The 19404-nt window shown below is 40.4% G+C and overlaps 1 protein-coding gene across 2 annotated transcripts in view; it reads left to right on the top strand.

Moving 5' to 3' along the window:
* EIF2B3 (eukaryotic translation initiation factor 2B subunit gamma) overlaps positions 1 to 19404 on the top strand; it is a 92716-nt gene that overhangs the window by 17288 nt on the left and 56024 nt on the right. For both annotated transcript variants that reach the window (XM_042820010.1, XM_042820011.1), the window contains 2 exons: positions 879 to 1038; positions 5926 to 6037. In XM_042820010.1, the coding sequence (XP_042675944.1) occupies positions 879 to 1038; positions 5926 to 6037 (272 nt within the window). The remainder of the gene's footprint in view (positions 1 to 878; positions 1039 to 5925; positions 6038 to 19404) is intronic.

Here is a 19404-nt window from a genome sequence, read left to right as displayed (position 1 = left end):
AGTCGGGTGCCACGTTCTCCTGTGCAAGGAGGCTTACCATAGTGAATGGCAGCACTCACAGTGAAAGCAGTGATGTCGAGAGAGAAACACTGTCATTAACAAAAAAGGTTATTCATTAACAAAAAATAAAGCAGAAACTTGCTGGTTATTTGTAGGTCGTACTGCTGAGATGCTGTATTAGGATTAATTTAAATGAAGATAATTGCCAAACTAGTAGATTTTTGGCAGCGTGTTCTGCAGCCCATGGGAAATGTAGAAAATGTTTTTGAAGTGAGGGATTTTAGTCAGAGTGCCTCGACAGCCTGCGTGCTTAACGAAGCTGATACGCCTCACTACTGTGTGACTGCATTTCTGTGATATGTGCAGCACTTCCCTTAATTACTTTGTACAGCACTTTGGAATCCTTTGAGATCAAAATTAAATACGAGCCTGTTATTAAATAGAACCAAGCTTCCTTGTTGTTTTTTATATGGGATATTGCTGCTTTTAGGAAGTGTGTTTCTAAACTGAGCCCACCATCACACTGCAATTACCGAGTAAATCACATCCTACATAGTCTTTGATTTTTTTTCCTGATAAAATAACATAGTTTAAATATCTTTTCCAGTGATTTGTAGCCAGATGCAAAGTCAGCTAAAAAGATTTCTTCAGGAAGCTTTCTTTTCTACATCATTATGCAACTGGAAGTAGTGATCGTAAATGCAGCAGATTTCCATGGCAGTCTTGAAATCCGTGGGTACTGTTTCCTCCTGCTAGGGGCTGATGATGGCAATTTTCATGCTCACATTCTCTACGACCTGGAGCCAAGTCATCAAATGCTGATCCATATGTGGTCATTTGTATTTCTGAGGGTTTCCTTTTTTTTTCTTCCTTGGCAGACTGACGTTTTGGTATTGAGCTGCGATCTGATCACAGATGTCGATTTATATAAAGTTGTGGATCTGTTTCGGACACACGATGCTACTCTCTCCATGTTGATGAAGAAAGCTCATGAACCCACAGAATTGGCCCCAGGACAGAAAGGGAAAAAAAAGCCCGGTATGTAGATAAGAGTATATAGAGTAATAATAGTGAGACCACTATCTTTTGGTACATATATATGTATCATAGATGTATAATTAATCAGAAAGTGAAAGGAATAAAAAGGTAAGATACCTTGTTTTTCCTCAGATTCCCTGGTGGGGGTGTGACTTATTTTTTTTCCAGCACAGAATTAAGTATTACAGTGGTGTAATCGTGCAGGCCGAGGTCCAAAGCTCACAAGAGCTAAGGGAAAAGCTCCAGGTGACTTCAGTGAGTTTTGGATCAAACCGTAAATTTTTGCTACATATGAGCATTAAAAGCATTTCTTCCAGAGCACTCTACATCAGTCAGATTGTAGCTGGGAATTTTACCATTGACTGCAGGGACCAGTGTTAGATGGACAGCAATTCTCCACTCTCGTCGTATGTAGCGAATTATTCTGAGATCACATCCAGGAGCCTTTCACTAGGCAAAACTCCCACTGATTTCAAGGATTTGGTTAGATCATTATCTGGTCCCTCTTACCATAATATCTCATGTAATCTGTAATGTATCTATTCTCACAACAGTGCTGTAAGGCAGGGCAGGGTTATTATCCCTGTTTTACTTATGTGCTAAAAGTACTAAATACCATATGGTTGTTTCTATACCGTACCTCTCATTTTCTTTTAATGATATCTGCTAAATTGCTGAAGCTTGATTACTGCCAGGTTAGTGGGCCCTGGTCTGTGATTAAAGCTCAGAGGCATTACGGTAATACAAATAAGAAAGCACAGCTTCAAACTGTTTGAGAGGAGTGAAACGCAAGCCAGCAGTTGGACTACGTGTGTGTCTGAAAGTGGAGGAAATGTGTTTTTAAAAGAAAGCTGCTTGGACAAAGATTTTCTGGAGCAAAATACAAGGATAACAAGGCTGAGAGCATTTTGGACTTGGACTCTTAGGCGGCTCTAAACGCCCTTGTCTTTTAAAGGCAGTCATAGTGAGAATGGCACAAAAAACACATAAAAAAAAATAGAGAGAATTACTACAATTGTGAAGCTGAGTGTTCAGAAGATATAAATGTATGGATCTATGGTTAAACATCATTAGCCCAGGAAGCTCAACTGAGCATGCAGGGCAGGGGTGATGAGGTATATGAGGATAAACAAGATCCTCTGAAGACTTAGCAAGTATAAACACACTGAGTCGCACATGCTTTCTTAATTTACTTATTTTTGCATGTCTGTGTGTTTGACTTTGCAGCAGTACTCCTCCTGCATTACTGTTAAATGTTGTGTATGATTTCTCAGGTCTTGTAAAAGGCTGAACTTGAAAACACTGAAATTCCATCATGTGGAAGCATTTTAACACCCACAGTGTTTATCTGTGGGAGCTAGATGTAAAGGTCTCCCACTCGCAGCTACTCTACTTGAGCTGTCATGGATAACACTAGTAAGTTGTTTTCTCTGTGTGTGAACTGCCTCAGATGAGACGCAGACCCTACTAGGCCTTTTCCAGTCTTTTTCTAGCAGCAGGGGAGTGGTGAGACTGGAGAATTTTGGTTTCTTCTCTAGTCTCTGGATAGGGATGGTATATTTTAGGGAGTACAGAACCCTCCTGCCTTTCATTCGTTTGATTGAGTGAATCCTATTGCTGTCAATATTGTCCTAACTTATCCCTGTCTTTCCATGCTGGCTTCTTGCCACTGTGTACCTCCCCTGCTTATCCTAGTCAGTCTCTTTGCTTAGTCTTGCCCTTCAGGATCCCTGTCAAGAGTCCAGCTTCTCTTTCTCATATCTTACTCTCATCTCCTTTCACCAATAGTCCCATCCCCTTAGTCCTCTTCTGACTTCTCCCATCAGCATCCTTCATTTATCTGTGGTCTGTTGTTCTTTCCCAGTTTCTGTCTCCACTACTGCTCAGGAACTGCTTTCTCCTCCTTCCAGCCTAACTTGCAGAGTCCCTTTTTCTATGCTTTTCTTTCCCCTCCCCCTTGTGAGCTTTTTACATTATTATTTTTTTTTATATCAAAAAAATAGGTTGCAAAACCACAGCAGATCAAGCACGGCTGTGGAGCCTCCTGTGGCTTGTATGCCCTGCTTGTGCACCTCTTGGTGATACAGAAGACTTCAGGTGGCACCTGATATTTGATCAGGTCTAGGAACTGAGCCTTCAAAACAGCTTTTCCTTAAGAATAAAGTATATGGAATTTTTTTGCCAAAAAAATAGAGGACTTGAAAAAGTGTGAAAGTGCATGTTTTTCAAAGATTTACTGTGGAGTGAGATGGTAGAAGGTACGCTCCCGAGCCACAAATCAGCAGCACTTAGGAGGAGCTGAGATACCAGAACTTCTCAAGACAATTGCCACCCAACTGTTTAAGCTTAGGTTAACCACTTTTTGTTTTATTTTTAATTTAACATTAGAAGCAGATGAGCTGTTTTCACTGAAGCTTTCCTGCTCTGCAGGCAGGCACCTGATGTTAGAAATTTCATTCCAAACAATTAACATTTAAGAAAGCTCATTGGCAGCTGAAGGCTGGATATTTGTGTGGAAGTAGAAGTCAGTCTTTCATAGGATGTGGCACTATTAGCTTCTTCTCTGATTCATGGCACATACACAGTTCTGTGTACCTGTACTGTACTGTGAAGTGTTATTATTGGGAAATTGACCCCTCATCCTGACAAGCCACTAAATATATTTCTGACTTTATTTATTGTTTCTTTTCCTACAAATTCATTAAACTTTTGAGAAGGAACCATGTCTCATAGAACGTGATGCAGAGTCCTTACTTGTAGGACATTATTAAACGTGGAAGATGTGTGATAAAGGAACAGTTCTTAAATTATCAGGAATCACACTATTAATCAGTCATAAATTGATACTGATAGTTCTCTGCAGTGCTTGATGTAATTCAGGTGCACGTTACAGGAAGAAGTTTGTTGGCTTCTGCACACTAAGAGGATCATCTGTTGGTTATAATTGTCTCATTGGCTTTTAGAATTGATTAATAAGAGGCATGGGAAAAAGAAAAGTAGAATGTTAGGGAACGGTGCTAACCCAAATAAACAAAATGTGTCAGGAGCTCTTGCACCTGGAACGGAGCCATGTGCTTAAAGGTGATGTGCAAGGGTTTGTGGGGTGGGGGAAAAAGAGAGTGAACTTTCCTGTGTATCAAGGAAGGCAGAAGAGATGGGGTTGGTGACTCTCCTGCTTGTTTTTCTTGTCTTGAAAGCAGCAGGCATGTCGTCACTGGTATTCTCTGTGTTTGCCAGAAGACCTCTTGGTGGTCTTGCAGGCTGCGTCGTGTGAATCCTCTTCCCTTAATTGAAAGGGTGGAGGTTCTGAATCTTTAACAAAGGTGTATTTTTCCCAAATCTCAATTAATTATGTGATTAAAAAGCGCTTTAGAAAACCAGACTGAAAACTTTCTGCTCCTTACTGAATTACTTCATTTCTATTCTCTTGTGATATTGTGATTTCATTAGGTCATTAAAACCCTCAAAATTGATGGGATCTAATTTTTAGTGTAATTAACAAATTGCAATACTGTGTCAAATCCTTATTTAACTACCAGGAAGAGGCAAAACACATCCTGTATTCTTTTTTTTTAGTACTTTAAACCATGATTTAGTTAACGTCAGTGCAGCTTTAACATTTTTCTCATTCTTCCCTCCCAGGGATTCAGTAAGCTAGTTATGTATTCATTCTTCCCTTTGTCTTTCCTTACTGAGCACTGCCTGTGTGAAGGGTTCTTCTATCTCTAGCTAATAGATCTTAGCAATAAACGTTGTCTTTTCTAAATTACAAGTGTTGCTAAACACTTGTTGTAGCAGTGCTACCCTTGCTCTCTAACTTCATTGCTCTCCTTAAAATGAGGACGGCTTTGAAGGCTTATTTCTGATGTTCTGCATCAAATGAGTTTTATCCTTGCTGGCACTTGATTTGCCAGTGTTGCGTGTTCAGGCCTACTTTTGAACTTCTTTGCTGTATGATTGAGTTCTGAGAAGAGGGCTTGCTTGATCACTTGGATCAAAGGCTGCCCGTAGGACAGCTTCCAACATCTGTGTTGATTTGACTTCATTTTGATAGTGGTTATTACTATGGTAACTCTGAAGGAGTAAATAAGAAAACAAGGACAGGGTTGAACTGGGGAAAATGGAGTTAAAAATGCAGTTTGGGCCAGGTGGGAATAAACTCCACCACTGTTATTCAGAAGCTGTAGAAAACCGTTCGAAAATAAGTCACAATTGATGTGCTGTCACTGGTTGCAGCTGACGGGAATTGCCCTGGCAGTGCAGGTAACAATTCAGTAGTCTCTTGCGTGGCCGTTTTATGAACAGAAGACCTTCTTGGAAACACAAGTTTCAAAACCTGCCTTTATATCTGTGTGTGTGGTTTCAGATAAATACAGACAGAAATAGAAATCTTAAGTTGCGGATCAGTTGCAAACATCTTACCTGAAATCATAATCCTCTCCAGACTACTTAATTCTAATGTGGTTTGATTTAAGATGGGGAGGAAGAAGTTGGATTTTGAAGAGCTCTCTGATTCCTGTGGGCTTGTTGTGTAAATTCAGGTAGCATTTTAAAGACAGAAAGAGAAGGAAAGCACAGTTTCTTCATAGCTCAATACAGAGTGTTGCATGTCATGACCTGTATTTGGCATCTCCATAAGAAAGATGCAGAAAGGAAAGTGTTTCCAGTGTCAGAATAGATGTATATCAGCTACTCTGTCTGAAAAGAAGTAAAAAAATTGATAATAATAATAATTTTTTAACATTTATTGTGCATTCACTGATTTACTGGGTGAGTCTGAAACCTAGTGTTTTATATTTCAAGGGTGGTTGGTGATCCGTTTGTCTTTCCAGCCTACATTAAGACAGGGTTCAATAATGATTGTTTGTTTGTTTGTTTTAACTTCAGTGGAGCAGCGGGACTTCATTGGAGTGGATGACACGGGAAAAAGATTGCTCTTCATGGCTAATGAAGCTGACCTAGATGAAGAACTTGTCATTAAAAGATCCATCCTGCAGAAGTAAGCTGTAATAGAAACAGAACTGGGAATGTTCCTACTTCACTCTTAAGGAAAGGTTAAGATGGGAGGAGGAAGACGACCTTTTGGAATAGGGAGTGAACAATACCTTATTACTTGTTACAACACTACAACCAGTTAATAAGCTTGCCAATACCTTTGTTGTGAAAAATTCCAGGGTAAGCATATGGATGAAAAAGAAACTTTCCATGAAATGAATCCAGAGCTGTGATAGAGCTCAGGTGGGATTTAGATTCTGCTATTCAGAAGTGATAGACCTAAATTCAGAGAATCTGAGAAGGGCTCTCAGGATTTCATGAAACTTTCTGCATAAAAGGCACAAAACTTCAGCTGTATTTCCAGCCCTAAAAAGATTCATTAGAAAATCTGTGTTATGTCCAGCATTAAATTGCACTGAGGATTGGGATAAATTTATTAAAGATGTCAGATTTAGCTGAGGTTCCTGTGCAGTATAATTCATATCCATTATTAGCAAAATGAAGGATGGTTTGTTGCTCTCTATACTCTTCTATACGGCGACTTTAGCTCTCTAAGATGCATGGTGTCTGACATCTTCTGTGGAAAGCTCTGCTGGCTCCTTCAGAGGCCAGCCTTTGTAGTCTGTCCCAGGCTGACAGTCAGGCTTTCACCTCTGAGATTAGACACCTGTGGGGCAGCCATCTAAGAGCTGAAAATTCGTCCATGTGGACCTTGTAAGTCAAGGATGCAGACATCTGGGGTCTGCTCCCAGATAATCTCTCCTGTGGAAATGCCTCTGGTGTACGCTGTAGGCCATATGAAATATTTGGGCTTCAACAATTCACTGCTAGGTGTAATCTTTCCTTTAACATCCTGCTACCAGATGCGAGGGGGATGCTATGTGCCCATGGAAAAATGACTCCTCTTCTGCCAAAATTGAAGGATTACCCTTGATGATGGTGGCCAAGAGAGAGCCACGTTAACTGCTGTGATGGAAAGAGTCTGTCCCAGGATTCCTCATTGTCTCTCTGCTATTTTTTTTTTCTTGGACATGACAAGGATTGAGCTGCAGGTGTGTGTTCTGTTCATACACGGCACTTATCTGCACAGTGCAGGAAATTCAACACTGTTGCATTCTGTAGTTTTGAATAAACAAACACTCATGGGTCTATTCTGAGCGAGGGAGGAATGTTTTATCTACTTAGGCTTTTCTTTATGGCTTTCTAGCAGTAGCAACCCAGAAATTGCTGTAACACATGTGAGCTTAGCTGACCTCTGATTTTACAGGTTCATCTCAGCAGAGGTTTTTCATTCCTGTTAGCCTATAGCTAAATTAATCAGGCTTTATCCTGCAAGCCAAACTTTGCCTTCAGGAACACCTGTTCTGTTACGTTGTCTTCAGCAGACCTTCTTCTGTGTGGCAGTTTGGGATCTGGTAAATGTAATGTTGATGATAAGTGGATGCGATAAAATCTGTATCTCTGTCTTAGTTAGCTTTGATAGCTGTGCATATGTAAATATAATGCAAAGTGTTAACCATCCTCCAGGTGAAACTCACAGATGATAGTCCAGAAGCACAAGGAGAGAAGATGTGGTAAGTTTAGAAAAAAGTTAAATGAAAATAAAATATAGGCACATACTGTGAAAATTCTCAGGTGAAGTATAGAAGTAGCCAAGACCTTGATTTTGTGTTAAGATTCAAAGGATAACATCTCAAACAACCTGGTAGCTTGAAAGCATTGGGCCACGACCTACCTGGCAGAGCCTCTGATGTTGCTGCCCTCTGAAACTGCCTGTTGTGGGTGCTGTGCTGTGGGTGCTAGCATGTGCTCTGTTCTACAGCTGCCATCTTGGAGAAGTTCTGAGGGAGGAAAAATACTATATGGATATCCTCAGATATTTTCTGGTGAGGCAATTCCAGGGTAGCAACAACTGTGGGAGCTCTAGGAAGACAAAGTGTTGGCAGATAATGAAGTTTTAACCACCGTGTTGTCTAGACCTGCTCAAGCTCTGGCTTTCTCATGTGAGAAACAAAGGCAATGCTTAAAACTATCTTTGAAGTCTTTTTTTAAACATCATAGTAAAGCAAGGAGAAAAAAAGAGCAAGCCCGATCTCGTTTGTCTTCATGGATCACTTGATGTGACTGACTTTCAGCTACCATGTTGGCCGTTTCTTGATCTCTGGACTTTGTTTTAATGAAATAACAGACGTTGTGGCAAGATGGGAGAATTTCCAGTGCACTCAATTCATTCCTCTGTAAAATACAATAGACATCTTGAGGGTATTGCTTTTGTTTGTTTTGCTTTTAATGGTCTCTTTGAAGGGTTGTGGTGGTCTTGTTACATGAACTCTAGAACTCCGTCAGTGCTTGGTTTGCTTTTCAGATCCTTTTCATTTTGTTTTTTTTTTTTACTCTTCCACCCCTCCTTGCTTTTAAGGAGCAGGGAGAGGAGTGGTGGAAGGACTGGGAAGAGAGAGGATGAGATTTTCTTTAGAGCTAAGACTCTTGTTACTGGTAAAGATCTAGATCCCGTACAGAAGTGGTTCAAAGGACCTTTGGCTTCCCCTTCTCACAGGAGGGAAGTCCTGTTGACAAAACATCCAAAGCTGTAGAACACTAATTTAAATCCTTGAAGAAAAACCTTTTTCCTGACCTTTGCCTTCTTCCTATCATTGGATTTCACGCTCTTCACTTTTCTGCCATAAAAGAGCAGCTGGTGAGGAGGGACAGGGGAAAATACACATTCTCTTGTGTACCTGTTGAGTATTAAATATTTATTTGCTCTTGACTTGGGCATTCTTATAATAATAAAAAGTGTCACAGAAGGAAACAATAGGATTTCTGAGTTCAGGGTGTAATGTGTGGCTCTGTTTCTCAATTTGATTAGAATTTCTTTTCAGGATTTGTTGCTTTGGTTTCGTTTGTTGGGTTTTTTTGTTTATTTGTTTGGGTTTTTTTGTGAGTTGTGGATAGCAGCTTTGGTTTTGAGAAATGATTCTTATTGTTATTGCAGAGAAAGGAGGTTTGGGTTTTCTCCTTTGATTGTCAGAGAAAATTTGGCAGAAGCTTTCTGTTCATCATTTACTTATTTATTTCTCCATTCTTACCATCATCTTGATGACAGGTCCTACAGGTAGCATCCTTCCTGTAGTATACAAGTGCAGAGCAGCATCAGATACGTCTGTTCAGGCACGTTTTGGTGTCCATTAGGATGGGCTGAGAGACACATTTATCGACAGTGCCTAGAGAGACTAACGCTGCTGGGGAAGGCTTTGTGAAGGAAATGGTTCCTGTTTGGGTAATGAGAGCTTATAAAAAGCCCTGAACAGCCTGTGCATGTCATTCATTCAGGCAAATAGCTGCAAGATGAGAGTGAAAGAAATACAGTATGGGGAGGTTTCAGAGCCAGTTGAGGGCTCTTTGAAGAGGAAAAAAGAAAGCTATGTGCTCATCCCTGGAGCCCGGTGTTGCCGGTGACATCTTTGACTTAAGGCTTGGCAGAATGAAGGAGTGAGGAAATGATGAGAATTCCATAGCTGCCTTTTTTGTTTTCAGAGAGAGATGGGGCAAAAGTATTTGTTTTCAAAGCATGGTTACAATGGACGGGAACTTTTTGCTCCACCTCTGATATTTATGGTCGTGCAAAGCGAGACAGTAAAAGACACCTGTTGGAGCAGGTCTAAATTTGGAGCATTTCCTTTTAAGATATTGTGGGCTGTGTAAGGGTGAGTTCAGTCTTCGTGGGTGTTCCATCTGCACAGACGCAGGTGCAGAGCTTCTCCTAGAGAATATGTTAATAAATCACCGTGACAATTCCAGCTACTTATTACCTCATGCGCTGCAGACAGAAAGGAATACCTCATCTATAAATATATGCAGTACTAACATTAGTAACCTTGAAGTAACAATGCAGATCTGTTTTTAAGATATTTTAGTAAAAAGGGGGGAGAGAGGGTAAGACGGGAGAGAGTCTTCTCTTCCCTTTCCCCTTGTATCAGGAGACTAAAAATGAACAGTGTGGTATAGCTCTGAATGTCTGCGTTGCCAAGTGTGTAGGTAATGGGAGTTCTGAAATAGCTTTGATACACTTGATTTCCTTTCAGTCGCCTTGGGATATTGCCTCCTTTTCTGCTGATAATTTGCCTTAAATAAGCAGATCATACATAAACTCAGCAGCTTCCTAAGTTCCCTTTCTGTTCTGCAGCTGCCCTCTTTGGGAAAATGACATCTCCGAAATACTCTGCTGCCCTTGGGGTGGCTCATTTGTTTTTCTTTTGTAAAATGCAGTTCCATGAGAAAGGATGGGAATGACATAGGTAGAGGCTGATTTTCCATTGTGTAAAGCATCCTAAACAAGATCGTGGACAGATGTTCTTCTGGATAGAGTACTTCATCAGCCACGTGTCAGAATGAGGTGGATTACCTCTAATAGATGGAAAAGCAAGACTTTGATAACCTGGTCCGTTCTGCGCTGTGCTGCAGGGAGCGGTCCCACAAGCAATACCTCTGGCAGATCTGAAAGGAGGGTGATGATAACCCAGCTCAGTAGGGAAACCCAGAGGAGCAAGTCAGGGCAGAGCAGGGAGCAATAACTCTTAGCTGGGCTTGGCTGTCTGCAAGACTATGATGTGTATGGTAGCTTTGGTGTTGCTCCTGTGCTGGGAAAAAAAATGATAGTTTTCACTAGTAGAAAACTTGAAGGTTTTCTCTGCGTTCAACTGATGTTTCACTGTGTGTGGAAAGATGCTGGGTGTTTCTCTTTTCTCTGAAAAGTGACTTTCTGAAAGTGATGTGTGGATCTTAATGTCTTTGCTGTTAATCTATTTTTGCAGTTATTTCAGATCTGCTCTTTTCATAAATAATATATTTTTTTCTGATTAATGCTAATATCGATTATTAATTAATAATGATTAATGCTAATAATCAGAAAATAAGTGAGGTTTGCTTTTGGCTCCTCCGACAGAGAAACAGGAATGGCATGTGTCCATTTGGGTAATAGTCCTCCTGCAGATGCACAAGCCTGATTAGAATCTGGCTCTCCTTTTCAGAACTGAATTGGTTTCACAGTACTAGTAGGAATTTTAAAAGTTGTAAAAAGTTATTTTCGCCAGTAAAGCAAGCAGATCTGACTCTGAGTCAAAACAGGAGAACTAGCTCTATTGGATAAGAGAGTGTGATTTTTACACACTGACTTCTCAGACTATAACTGTGCTTTAAAAAATGCTGTAGCTTCAATCTTATTTCTTTATGAAAGAAGACTTTGCTGAATGCTTCAGAAAAAATATTGGCCCTTGAGTTTCTGAGATGTGAGCTGAGAGTAGATGTTCAAAAGATTCCCTTAGAGGTCCTGCTTGCCTGTTGAAAAATTTCTCTGGTCACTAAAAGTAACTGCTGTAACCTAAAAAGCATTCATTTTCATGGAAAGTTGGCCTTTATTATTATGCCTTTAAACTTTGGCCAGCTTGCTCTGCTTTTTCTGCAAGTATGTTGGGGATGAGTATAGCCTTCAACTTCAGGAACCAAGTATTTTTGAAATTATGCATTGTTTCTATGATGGATTTATCCAAATACATTTATAAAACATTTGATTTGGTGCTTTTATTTGCTAATGCTTGTTATACGAACAGGAATATTCTATTAAATTCTGTTCACAAGACATCGACCCCTACACTTTAAATAACGTGCTGCTATAACTGATTTTAATGCAGTTGCTTCCACTGGACTGTATTGTGTGTTGCTGCTGCCATATTATTTTATTCATTCAGTGAGAGACAGTAGGGATGTGTAATATACCCAGATCTTGTTTGTAAAAGAAAGATCATAACATGTCTTGACAGCTTGTACAGGTAAGAGGTCACGGATCTTTGGAATCTGGAAATATTAGCAAGGACTTCGTTGAATTTAGCTGTTGAAAGAGTTATTGGCAATGGGTTAAATTTTACTGCAAGAGTCTTGCCAGCTTTACACTAAGCATAGGACTAAAAGCAGAGAGCACGAGGCTCAGCATTTGGTTTCTAAATGTCAGTAAATGCACGTTGTGTGGCTTGTCATTAGTCATCTGTCTGAAGCTGAGGTCTCGGAGCAGCATTTAGCCCATGACTCAGTTTTACTTTTTGAAGGTTTCAAAGGAGGAAGAGATGACCGTGTTGTTTGGACGCTGCAGGGTGCGTGTGACTCTGTAAGTGCAGTGCTTTGTGTGAGTCATCAGGTTGGATAATACTGAAGTTGCATCTCACTGTTACTCCGAAAGAGGCTTGGATCTTGAAAAGATGACAAATATTCTGTTCATTTAAAAAGGAAAAAAAAAAAACAAACCCAAAACCTTAGTATTTCAATACAGTTGCCACTATGCAGTTTTAGCAGTGCAGTGCACAAAGGCAGGAAATGTAGCCATTGCTGGTTGTTTTAGTGGCGTTTTTACCCCCGTTGATCTAGATGTTATGTGTATGGTGTAGAGGTTCCTATGGATGGTCTGGTTAGAGGAGAGGCACAGAATGATCCGTGTTTTGCTCTCGACATATGTTTTCAGCCACAGTGTATATTTGGAGAGGCACTGTGTAGCTGCTTGTTGAAATCTTAGGATTTCACCTTGTGTCCAACATCCCCAGAATGACCAGGAAGCCACAGAGGGGCACAGACTCCTTATTGTGTGGCTGGGATGGTACAGAGAAGAAAAGCCAAAGGTCAGAGGAGTTATCCCTACTTGTGTGAGTGCTGTCAGGCTCTCCCCACCACATGTCAGCCATGTGTTCCTCATCAGCGGGATGTGGAACTCCATGACGCAGAGCAGACTGGAATGCGGAGTTAGTTAACACCCGCCGTTGGGGAATTTATCAGCCAATGTGGAATACTGGGGGGAGGAAACAGCCTAGTTTAAAGCAAAGTAAGGGTGAAATGAGGCATGTGACTGTTCCTCTTCAGTTAAAAGATCTGATTCTGCGTGGGGCTAAGGCCCTGATTCCTGAGCTCAGCCAGTGCTTATGGTCGTGGTTTGCTTACTATGCTGCTGCTTGTTTTTTGGTCTGTGTTTTAATCCTTTATGTTGTCATGCTTAGCAGAAGATTTCTGCAGTGGGCTGGAGGCAAATACCCTTAGAAATTTCATAAAGAACTATTCATCTAGATCATGTGAGAAAGCCCGGGCTTAGAAGAGCCTTCCCTTCATTCTGGTCATACAAATGATCATCTCTCTGTGCAAATGGCTATACTTGGTGTCAGTCGAACTTTAGTTGCATAATTTTTTTTAATGCTGTTTTATTCCGTTTACTCGTAGCTCCTGTGAACTCTAGCTTGGATGATTTATTGCAATTAGCAATTCTAAAAATGTTGTGGAAGTCACAGCGGAAAGAGTGAGGATATCAGTGAGCTAGTTGGAGGTGTGTGTGTGCCCGGGATCTTTACTGGGTTTGCCTTCTTACTTTACTTGCAGTAAGTCTATATCTTTCAAAATGTTTCCATTCATTCAGAATACAATGCTGAATTCCCTCTTGAATAGCCGTTGTGTGGTTCTCCCCAAACAGCATTGTGCTGGCAGTTTCTGGAATTACACAGGAAATGAAGAGCATAGCAAACTTTCCTTTCTCTTGCTAAGACATGCTCCACAGGAGTTCTTCCAGTAGATCGAGTAAATAGCAGGGATCTGTTCCTAAGGGCACCATGTCCTCTACATTTCAGCTTTGAAAAATCCTGATTTTCTCTGGCTTTAAATCCTTCTTTTCTCTTCAGCAAATTTATTGCACCATTTCTCCGACTAAAGAAGATTAGATAGAGATCCCTTTTACAAGCAGTAAAACTTCTTAGCCAGTTGTCGTGGAGATTTCTTATAAGACCCTCTGCTTCCTCAGTCATCAAATGTACACTTGTCATGTTAGGAATTATGAGAAAGTGGCAATTGGTCCTTGATATGCAAACTGTCAATGCAGAATGCTGTACGTAGCACAGTTACTCATTTTAAGTGTCACTTGCATGCAGCTGCGTTGTGCATTGGCTACCTGTGCATTGGCCAGCAATCACTGTTTCTTCTGCTTTGGTGAATAATCTTGAAATCCTTTGTCTAATTTTTTTTTTTTTTTTTTTTTCTTTTTAAAGAGGGGGTCCTGGGGAATATTCATAATCTGTGCTTTTCAAATCTGAGTAAGTTGATATGAATAGGATTTTAAAAGAAACAATTTGTGGCCTTCAAATGGAAAAAAATAAAAAAAAAAAAAAAAAATTGGCTGATGGACTTTAATTAAACTCCAAGGCCTGGAAGCAAATCAGTAAGAAAATGAGGGAAATTCAAGTTAAAGCTGAACTTCTAGTTTTTCTGCATACAAATCTTCCAGCAGCTGGTGATACTTGCAAGAGCACAAGAGAGTGCTTTTCAGTATTCCCTTTGATTTTTTTTCTTGCTTTATTATTCCCAAGCTGTAGCATTAAATATCATTTCGGAGGCCATGCCTGTCCCTAACTTCTCGCTGTCCTGTCTCTATGGTGTGTGCAAACACATGTCTGCAGATGCGTGTATTATATAGCTTTGCTCACTCACACATTGGTACAGCATTTATAGAACTAGGTATGTATTTTTGTTGGTTTTTTTTTTTCCCCAAATGAGCACTGCATTGCTGAAAATACCTCTGAAATTCCCAGTTCTGTGACTTTGAGCCTTCGCCAGGTAGAACAGCAATAACAGAATCACAGCCAGCGGTGCCATAAATTTCAACTGAAGTATTGGGTAAGAAGGCTGATTTCTGTTTGTACTGTTGTTAGAGATATTTATGCAGGGCAGGTCTTTCAGCAAGTGTGATTATTTTCAGAGAGGCCCTCTCCATTCTTGCATTAGAATGTGCTGGGGATGTATGCAGGGAATGGCACCTGACTAACTGCAGCCAGACGGAAGGAATAAAATCCCTTGAGTGTGAGACTTCTCTTTATGACCATTTTTCACTTCTAAAGCCACTTGAAAAATATTGTTCTTCAGGTAGATTTCTTTCCTAGATCCCTGTGTTAGCATTTGGGTGCCTGCCATTTTCCCAGACCAAGAAGCTACTGAAGACTTAAGCTTTTCAAGTAGGAAAGTATGCACACACACAATTTGCAGCACCAGACGCTATTGAAAGAATAATGGACCATTCCCACATTCAGTTTCACTCTTCATGAGCTCCCTCCCAGACCTCTGGAGCCGCTGTGCTAGCAAATGATTACATTCTGTTTCTGTTCTGTAACTCTTCCTAAACAAAATGTTAATTGAGACGTGGATTTATACAATTTAGATTCCATTGTTAGATCAATGTGGTTAAAGGTAGCCTCTGGTTATTGAGGGAATGGATCACTGAGCCAAATTAATACTTGCTGTTTTGTTTTTCTATATCCTACCGTTTGGGAAAATAGTATATGTTTAAGATTTAAGGAATACATCTACTGAATGTGTTTGTTTTAGATCTGTGCCGTAGTAGCATAGCTCTAGAATGCAGGATTCTGTGTGTGTTCTGATTTGCTGTGTTATGTGAAGGAAACAACCTGGAAAAACAAAAAGCAAAACCAAAAAACCCCTAAACTTTGGCATTTTTTCTTAGTATTTGTCAGAGGAAGGGGTTATGATGCTGGAGTTGTTCATGTAGATGATGGGCCTTCACATGTGTGTGAGGTGTAACCTTGTGCGTGGGATTTAAAATGACTTCTCACATTCTGGACATCTGTTGACCTGAAGGGTTTGCAGAAATGTTGTCTGACCTTACTTTTCACTGATCTACACTTGTCTTTGAGGTAAAAAAAGTAAAATATTAAAATGTTGAAGTTTGATTGTTGTAGAAAACCACTGAAATGAGCTACCTTTCTGTTCACAGCAGTGTAGTTCTCTTGTCTTCTTGGTGATCTGATGCTGGAAAGGTTGAAAGATACCATGTCAATTGATGTGCTATCACCTGTTTGCATTACAAATATCTTGTAAATAATGTCCAGAGATCTCACTTCTACTTGCCTTTGTGGCCTCAAGAAGTCTGCTTCATATTTGTCTCTCATAATTTCTTCACTTTTTAAAATAAACACAACATTACTTCTCCAGCCTCATAACTCATGAATGTTTATGTCAGTAACATAAATGTAAAATGCTACTCTGGGTATGGGGTATGAACTGTTGCCTTTCCTGCATTTAGTTCTTGCTAAAACAATCTGCAGGAAGCAGCTGGTGTAACATTGCATGCAGCGTGAGCTCATGTTTAGATCATGTTTATCCCTAGATTTTCAGTTTCAGCACTCACGTTGTTTCATCCCTCAGATCCCAGTAATGCTCAAATGTAATACTGTGTATAATACTACTCGTTCTCCAGTTTTTCATGGGAAAGCATTGGACATAGAGTGAAAAATGAAATACGATTTGTTTCCTCTTAACAAGCCACTATTCCTGAGCGCACGCTGTGAAATTTGCGGATAGGTGGTTCCTTGCCTGCATGTGACCTGGTTTTACAAATACTGCCTTGAGTCTGGCACTGCACCTGAGCTAACATACAAGCATCTGTGCTGCTGCCAGGGCTGGCTGGCAGCGTGCAGTGGGCGTTGGTGCAGCTCCCACGCAAGGAGGAGCCGGGGGCACTCGGTGGGAGCCAGCCTTGGAGCCAGGGCAGTAGTGCTGCCAGGGCTTCCTCAGGTCTGTATCACCCAGGATAAAGGAGGAAAGATGATGCTTTTGTTTGTCAATCCCTGAGTTTGCTTTGCTGATGGCCACTTCCAGTTTGGCCATCTGACAGCAGCTTCAAAATTCCAAGAAAAGAATTGCCTTTTTCTATCCACATTTACAGCTTTGGTCATCACTTTGAGGCTCCGCCGAAATGCAAATATCCAACACTTAGTCTTTTACAGTTCTTCATATATAGCTTACTTTCTGTATTAGAAAAGTAATGCCCTCTAGAAAGCTATCACTCCGAAGACTAATTGCTTTCATTTTGTCTCAATGTTTTTAAAATTTTATACGGTGATCTGCTTTAAAAAATGCTTTTGGGGTGATTCGGGTAGCCGTGTGTGATCTGCTTATTCAGTTCTTAATGCATGCTTTATGTGTGAAGACTTGATTGTTTCTGAACCGTGGATTGTGGTGATATAAAAGGTGATACTGCTCTGTTAAATACTGACCTCAAAGATCATAAATGATTATGTAGGACGTGAGGAAACAGTCTCCAGTTGTTCCAGAAGAGGTTTAGATTGAGTGTCAGGAGGAATTTCTTCTCAGAGGGAGTGTTGGAACTGGCTGCCCTGGCAGTGGTGAATCCCCCAACCTTGGCAGTATTTCAGAGACGTGCAGATGTGGCACTAAGGAATGGGACACTGTAGGTCAGGTTGATGGTTGGATTTGGTTATCTTGGAGGGCTTTTCCAGCTTAAATGATTCATAACTGTAACGTAAGGCAAGAATGCAGTGAACAGCAGAAATGCCAGACATCAGGGCTGAATAACAGGTGAGTAACCTGCTGCAAACAAGTTTGTCCCTTTATCCGTTTCCTCATTTCTATTTTTGAAGTCATGAAAGATCATTTTACCACCTTGAAAGCATTGGTAGTTTGATACAAGGAGATGAATTCGTGCATCTCAGAGAAAGGTGTTGAATCCTAAGCAAAAATCTTCAACTGACAGAAAGTACCGAAAGCTCAAAATTCTAGAGTACTCTGGGGTTTCAGTCTGATGGGATGAAGGACAGCCAGAGACAATTTGTGTATGAGAAAGTGTATGAGAAACAGTTCTTAGTAGTCTTGTTCATGACTCTAAGCAACATCTCCCTCACTGTTACTGTTTGCTGCGATCAGAATCAATCCTACATTCACACCTCTGAGGAATTAATTATGTCAGCCAGTTAGTTGAGGAAGGCCCAAAATTGGGATTAAAAGTTTCAAACGGTAAGGAGCAAGTGTTCTCCTGTGACATGATCATTAAATGCTGACTTGATAGGCCATGATTTTCCCCAGAGAACATTTCTGAATGATTTTGGAGTGTCCTTTATTAATGGAACTGTTTCCCTGCCGACCTGACAATGTGTTTTTAAGCACTGCCGTCACTTCCAGAGGCGCTATGAAAGGAGAGGTGATTCTTCTTACCAGAAATAGAACTGCTACGCTGTACAGTTTATACTTCCAGAAATTGCTTTGAGGCTTCAGTTTGTATTTGATTTTTGGCTGGTTTGCAAGATTGTATGATTCAATCGATCTGGTCATGTTTTAAATTGAAAACACACATACTTTGTATATACTATGAAGTATCATTTGTATGTGAGGAGGAGCCTGGGAGAGTGTGTTTGGAAGTTTTTAAGCTGCACCTGGGCGTAGAGAAGGCTTAGCAAATGGTTTTCTGTGTATCCGTTGTGTAGTTGTTCTTTTTGGTTTTTTAATCAATGAACGTCAGAGATCCAAATACAAATAAAGTGAGCTCTGTAGGCTAATTAAATCAGTGCCTCTGTGGAAGAACTTCGTTTCTGGAATTCCTCTTGTAAATCCAAGATATAAACAAAAACCTGGTTACTTTTATATCATTTCCCTCTGCCTCATGTATGCGATTCTGGAAGTTGGAGAGTTGTATGTTTATGCCTTGTTTTTATAGCAGAATATTTGTGTGGCTGAGTTTTTATTGAAGCATAATTCCTGGTTTCCTTGCAGTTGAGCAAGGCTACTGTACAGTGGGAACATACATTAACTCCAGTCGCTGTGTAAGGCCGTTCAGTTTGAAGCTGTTGAGGCAGCAAATCGTTCTCCAGTATCTCCTCATTAGAAGTTGTTTGCCATTTCTCTGGAGATCCTGAAAATAAATTGGAAGCATTTCCTGAAAGAAGGATGTGCAAAGAACAGCTTTGTAGGCCACGGATCTTCTGTCCCCCCATCTCCTGCCCCACCTGTGGCTGGGACAGGTACCCTTACGTTCTGTTCTGCTTTGTTTCACCTGCATGGCTGGCTGAGCAGCTGCCAGAGCCTGCCTTTCAGCTGAAGTTGGCTTCAGTTTGTTCCTTCTTAAGGCTTTACAGTTTGCTTATAGGCTGTGAGCTCTTGGTTTTCTACATTTTAAACAAACTAGTGCAAAGATAGTACCTGCCTTAAGAGTTTATAATGTAAAAAGGCATCCTAGTGTGATACTGTCCTTGCCGTGCGTCAAATGTGAATTTGGGGCTTTTTATTATCAACGTATTTTTAATAAATTCCAATGTAATCAGAAAATCTACTGTTTGTGAGGAGTTTATATTCGGTGAGTGTGAATAATCAGACCCACTGCTTCTGTTAAGTACAAAGCCTCCCTTTTATTTTTAATAGCAAAATACTTCCAGAACGGAGCCCAGAAGCTCACACTGGAAGAAGGAAACGTAACACATCTTTTAAAGCTTCCTGTTCATTTTGGTTGTGCTTACTGCTTTTCTTACCTCTCTCTGATATATATATATA

Source organism: Centrocercus urophasianus, unplaced genomic scaffold, assembly GCF_019232065.1.
Source record: "Centrocercus urophasianus isolate 14NV4802_14NV808 unplaced genomic scaffold, USGS_Curo_1.0 seq_18, whole genome shotgun sequence".
Classification (NCBI taxonomy): Eukaryota; Metazoa; Chordata; class Aves; order Galliformes; family Phasianidae; genus Centrocercus; species Centrocercus urophasianus.
This window is presented reverse-complemented; position numbering and strand designations above follow the sequence as displayed.